Source organism: Anopheles coustani, chromosome 2 (assembly GCF_943734705.1).
Source record: "Anopheles coustani chromosome 2, idAnoCousDA_361_x.2, whole genome shotgun sequence".
NCBI lineage: Eukaryota > Metazoa > Arthropoda > Insecta > Diptera > Culicidae > Anopheles > Anopheles coustani.
In genome coordinates, this window is record NC_071289.1 from 34,840,250 (window position 1) to 34,846,249 (window position 6,000).

A 6,000-nucleotide genomic window follows, 5' to 3' on the forward strand; every position below is an offset into this window, starting at 1 on the left:
TTCAAAAAAGTTTGAGCATAACAATTTTCAAACAAGTTTGAAATTTTGACACTTTATCGGGATTGACAGTAAGGTGGGTTGTCAAAACAAAAACGGAAACCACCTCTACGAGAGGTCTCTTTGTTGTCGATGTGTCAGATATTCCTAATATATTTACGTGCAGGTTTCGAGAAACAGAAAACATTTTACAGTGAAAAATTGGTGTGTAAAACAAAGATCGTGTGAAGTCCGTGCAAGCGCTGTGCATGTGGGAAGTGGCGTGGATGTGGTTATCTGTGTTAAATGTGCCGAATTTGCGCTATATTTCCTAAATGCCCAACCGTAGGCTGCCATCGTATGTTGCGATAAGTGAAACATCATTTTAGTTTTTCTTGTGTGCAGTTTGGCCTCGTCAAGGCAGTGTGGAAAATTGTGTGTTCCTCACGGTTCCGGGCAAAAGGGGTTGGTGGTGATTCATAGTGTCCGGCAGAGCGACGTGGGTATCTTCCACGCACGAGATCCGATATTCACCCGTCAAACCGATCGACCGAATTTCAGCATCGTGTAAAACCACAAGCAATGACAATGGGAGATGATGCGCCAGTCGTAACATCCCTGGTGCTTCCGATTCTGATACGGCCAATACTGTCGCAGGTAAGCGCTGGGCTGCGGGAGTGCGGAAGGGGGAAAAAAACGGGACGGTACACTGAAATGTCAACACGATCGTAACACATTTCCCACCAGGTTACTTCCTCCAGGGTGCCGTGGTCTCGCGCATTGGAAGCGGACGCGCTGCGCGATTGGCCACGGTACTGATCAAGCAGAAAAGGGGAAACCACGACGCAGGGAAAGCCGTCTTTCTTGTTTTAGAGCCTCTAACGCCAAAGTCGTCGCCTCGGCGTCCGCGATCGCCATCGATCGCGCTCGATGTACATTTTGCATAAACCACTTTTTTCCTTCCTGCTTTCCTTCCGAAGCGCGCGACCGACTGCAGGTCGGAACAGGTTTCCTATTGCGGCTCGGAAGCTTGGCATGGAGCCCCATTACCAGGATGTGGTAGTGTTTACGATTCACTTTTCATCGCTAATCGATTGGCGAAGCAGGAGGAAGCTTGAGGTGCGCTGTGTTGATGAAAGCTTGTCCCAACACTCGGCGAGATAAAATGCACTGTTGCATGGGGGGCATTTGAAATCCAGTACGTTTTATCGATTTCCGTCCGTACGAACGAATCATTTCGACCGGACCGCTACCGGTTGGTTTGCGACACTAATGGACCCCTATTTGTAGATAGTTTATGGGCTGTTAAATGGCTGGATGTGGATGGAACGATCGCGGATTCATCCGCCTGTAACCGTTCGTTTGATGGCCACAAGCGGTCACAACCGTTGCATAATGGTTTCTCTGTTTGATTGTTGGATTTTACCTTTTTCAGCTGGAACGGCGCGATGTTGTCGCTTCGCAGACGTTGCGGGCCGCCCTGACCAAAGCAGAACAGAGCCATCCGGGTTTGACGTACGATCTGGTCATGGGCATCATCAAGAAGGGCGACATCAATGTCAACATGAACGAGAGCATCCTCAGACTGCAGGGTGCGGCCACAGATACGGATTGTAAGGCAATGTGTAGTGGAAAAGTAAAAAAGCAAACTATACTGAGTATAATTCCCTCAATGTCCCGTCCCCCCAACAGTAATCGAATATCGACTGAACCGGACGGAAGATGCATTCCAGGAGCTGAACAAAAAGTCCGCGGCTCTCAAACGAATCCTGAGCCGAATTCCGGACGAGATAGCGGATCGGAAAACATTCCTGGAAACAATAAAGTGAGTAATAAGTGAAAGGAAGCGTCACCTCTCGGTATCGAGGGGTGTCCGAGCTGCCGATTAATTAAACCGCAAACACTGCGCGCTGCTAATTGTGTTGCGTGTTTTCATTATGAAGGTGGTTTGTTGACTTATAAAATATTTATCAGCGGCGCACGATCATATTGCGAAAGCATTTCGAATCAAACAAACACAAATATTTTTAAAATGCCCTTTTTGGACGATCAAAGAGCAGTAAAGTATGCAAAAATTATTGTTTTACAATGCCAATTAATCAAACGTGGCTCATGAAATGTAAAATTTCTCTGCAAATTTTCTTAAATATGAACAAAAGTTGAATCTAAAACTAGAATAACTGCTCGAAAGGGACGGTAACAATTGTGAATATATAAACGTAATGTCGATTTCGGTTTTTGCTGTTAAACCATACAGATATGTAATTTGAAAATTACCGGAAATGAAATGTGTGCGACATATTATTTTCTATTTTTTTTATATAGAGGGCGTGAAGAATTTTTGCCGCAAAATTATTAAGTTTTTTCCTATCTTTGTGTCACAATATTCATATTAAACGTGATAGCACTGGAAAGTTTATTGTATTAAGTATCGGAAAAACATACCCAGGTTTTACTAAATGCAACGATATTGAGCTAAGCGCTAAGTGCTAAGCGAGCACTCGGCTAGTAGTTTGCAGGATTTTTCAATTGAAGCTTAAGCAAATTGAGTGTATCCTTGTAGCCTGATTAGGTCACTGTTAAATCCATCAGGGCATTGTTAAACCTCTTTGCAAAATCTATAAATTCTGATAGGGCATTTTGAATGTTATAAGCAAATTATAAGAACTATACAGAATCCAGTTTACTTTGATTTTCATAGATGCAGATTACGTATCAAAAAACGAAACAAACTGTCCTCCTGTCCAACCATTTTTCTAATGATGTTTAAAGATACCCAACCATAGTTTTCAATTCGGTATCAATATTAAATTCAATTCAAAGTTTACAATGCCCTGATGGTTGTAACTGTACCGATAATGTGGATAAAGACCTGTTTTTTTTAAGTTCAAGGGTGTCGAATTGCTTTTCAACTCTTCATAAAAAATACCGAACTGCAAAACACTCCATCCGCTTGCTCTCTTAGTTCAACATCGTCGCATCTAGAAATGCTTTTTTTTCTGATACCTTACACAATTAACTGGTTAGTTATTTATCCTAACTTTGGTAAGCAAAAAAGAGAAACAATCTGCTTCAAATTTAATGTAAAATCTGTCATCCGGCGCCCTATATTTGATTGAGATGAGTGAAAATTTAAACTTAAGATGGATATCCAAAAAGTTCATTCACATGCCCAAGATGAATTATGTTTTCTATTTCATAAATCTCTTTCCCGGCGATTAGTATCTCGTATTCAGTAACAATTCAACAAACGTTTCCCAAACAGATGGCATAAAACATCTACACTAGGTAGTCATTCTTGATCAAAATGTTATGATATAAATCCTGGCAGTTGGGAGCGAATGGAACTTGATAACATACACCCTTTTTCCGTCAATTTTTTTTCTTACAAACAGAGAAATAGCTAGTGCCATTAAAAAGCTGCTCGATGCGGTCAATGAGGTGGTCGGCTTCATACCCGGATCGTCCGGGAAGCAGGCGGTTGAGCAGCGAAAGAAGGAGTTTGTGAAGTATTCCAAAAAGTTCAGTACCACCTTGAAGGAATACTTCAAGGAAGGCGAGTAAGTATATCACAACCGAGTTGAAAAATTGTGCATCTTAATGTGTACCATATTGTTTGAAAACAACTATTTTCCTCTCTTTTCTTCCCATCTGCATCGCGAGTAGGGCTAATGCCGTTTTCGTAAGTGCCCTGTACCTGATCCACCAAACGAACCAGATCATGATCACGGTAAAGAACAAATGCGAATAGGAGCCGGATAGGCGTTCCCGGTTGCCAGTTGTTGAAGGTGACGCTGAAAACTGTATGAGTATTTAAGCGTAGTTTTTTTTGTTATTTTGTTTTCCTATTTTTCTTCTTTAATTTTCGCATAAAAAACTCTATTTTTCTGTTCTACCCTTTTAAACTTGGTTGGTTACAGACTTGCTTAAACTTGCTTGGTTACAGAGAGTAGGAAGAGCACACGCGCATGAATGTGCCCGAGACGCGTGTTTCTGTTCGGAGGGTTTCGCTATAAAGGGATATGAATATTTACATTGCAATAGATTCCAAGACATTCGACAGATGCGAAAAGTTAAATGGAGCAATTTCAAGAGAGACTTTAGAAAAACGATAGAATTATTGATACTATTACGATTACTATTATATAATTATTATTACTTCTCTAAAGAGAGATCGCAAAAGAAAACGTGATGGAATACAGCATGGAAGGAGTGAGAAAGAAATCATGTATTAGTATCGAGCATAGAGAAATAGAAACGGAAAACGTCTATATATATATATATACATTCAATGTTGGCATCTGATAGAGAAAGTCACACGTGTAAAACTATAAAGTTATTATTTCTTTCTACCTTGCAACCTAACTGAACAAGATACGACGAACAAAACTGAATAAAAAAAGAACAACACTGTAGTTTTACATTCACTCTTGAGCCTCTTGATGATTGCTTGTCCCGGATGACGGCCGTAATTATTGTGTCGACGTTCTAGTAATTAAATTTTATTGCACTCGATATTGTTCTACTCTCGGGCGGAAGAAGTTGATGAAGTGTGCTTCGCGTGAAACGAATCGAATGATTTCCTTCGACGAATCGGGTTGGCAGTTTTTTAATGAATCTTCAGCCCTTCGATGTGACCAATTTGGGAAAGCTATCCAATGAGTCGCTCTCGCCAACTGAGCGCTGGTTGAGGTCTAATGGTCATTAATTATGGGGTTTCAAGAAATGGTTTTCCTTTTTCCCTCTTTTTTTCGGTCACTCACTACGATCGGTTGGAGACTATATGGAAGATTTTACTAAATCGGAAAAGCTCACCGTTAGTACATAGATTAATAGGAAAAAGGTACATTTCTTCGCATGATAACGCCTTAGGGGAATTAATCTTCGTGGGGGAAGCGAAGTGTAAATTACGTTCTAATTTCTTTCCAGCAGTTTCCCGAACAGCTCCCACGCAGCGCCAATCGTTATCGGTGTTTTCCAATATTTCTCCAGAAAAGAATAAACACTGACATCCCCCACGTACGTGAAAATTCCTGCAGAAAATCGTTCCAAAGAATCCCACACTACTCCCTGCAGTTTCCGTTCACTGATTCTACCTCCGTTTTGGGATGGTAGCAGTTGGCAACGGTTGTCGGGACTTTGCTTTATATTATTTTGCAAAAATCCAATCATTCCTACCGTTCAACTAGCAGACGCGCCCTCGCCATGAAATTGTATTAATGAACTTTTTGTCGTTCGTTGAGTTCAAGTAAACTAAAGTAAGGTCTAGCGTGGGATGCCGTGCGATGGGAGTTTGGTGCACCGATGCTTGACGAGAAGAGCTCAAGTGCAAGTAAATCGCTGATTGGATATCGCAGCAGGAATCGCGCACGAGCACGCGAATCGAACAGTATCCAAGCGCAGTGGGCGCACATGAACGATGGATCGAATGGGGAGGCGGTATTTTTCAGCAATGAAATGTTTTATGCTGCTTATCCCTTTGTCGAATGTTTGTGAAAACGTTGAAATAGGAAGACAATCAAATTACAATGAATTCCGAAACAACCACAACAAATACCATTTAATTTTCTGTTTGATTCAGTTTTTCATATGTCCCAGAGTTTCGTAAATTCTTTTTAACCCTCATCAGCATGGTTAATTCGCATACGAGGAGAGACCCAAAAGTAACGGGAATTGGGTAGCAGAGAGGGGAGGCGGAATATGGGTTCGGGTTTAATTTTTGATTTTTGAACCCTAGCCTTTCCTTGATCAGTATTGAAAGTTTTGTCGCTGTGAGTGCATCCGCTCGACCACGAGAATTTTTTCAGTGTAACGATTTTTTCCGAATCGGAGAAAAAGTTACATGAGCGAGTGCCATTGAAGACCAACCTCGTCCTGGGCGCCAACAATCTTGTTCAGAGTTTGTTCTTCCAGGATGGACGGTGAACTGCAACTTGTACCCGGGAGATTTGAAGATGTTAAGGAAAAATTTCCGGACGAAAACGACGGATCTGTGGCGCATAGGGGACTGGTTCTTCCACCACG

At 41.6% G+C, this 6,000-nt stretch overlaps 1 protein-coding gene across 2 annotated transcripts; it reads left to right on the plus strand.

Moving 5' to 3' along the window:
- Window positions 1–154: 154 nt before the first annotated feature.
- On the plus strand, window positions 155–4,391 carry LOC131262751 (programmed cell death protein 10). Of its 2 annotated transcripts, none has more exons than XM_058264819.1 (5): window positions 155–633; window positions 1,412–1,589; window positions 1,669–1,801; window positions 3,372–3,536; window positions 3,643–4,391. In XM_058264819.1, the coding sequence occupies exons 1-5, from the start codon at window positions 559–561 to the stop codon at window positions 3,725–3,727; spliced, it is 636 nt and encodes a 211-aa protein (XP_058120802.1). In that variant the 5' UTR covers window positions 155–558; the 3' UTR covers window positions 3,728–4,391. The 2 variants fall into 2 exon arrangements, with proteins under 2 accessions (XP_058120802.1, XP_058120803.1); XM_058264820.1 differs by having other exon boundaries at window positions 155–624; window positions 1,403–1,589.
- Window positions 4,392–6,000: the final 1,609 nt, after the last annotated feature.

What these genes read in the sequence shown, in the direction of transcription:
- LOC131262751 (XM_058264819.1), top strand. Translation starts at nt 559, where the DNA reads ATGACAATGGGAGATGATGCGCCAGTCGTAACATCCCTGGTGCTTCCG. An exon ending in TGCGGCCACAGATACGGATT is followed by an intron (nt 1,590 to 1,668) that starts GTAAGGCAATGT and finishes TCCCCCCAACAG; the next exon opens with TAATCGAATATCGACTGAAC. An exon ending in GAATACTTCAAGGAAGGCGA is followed by an intron (nt 3,537 to 3,642) that starts GTAAGTATATCA and finishes CATCGCGAGTAG; the next exon opens with GGCTAATGCCGTTTTCGTAA.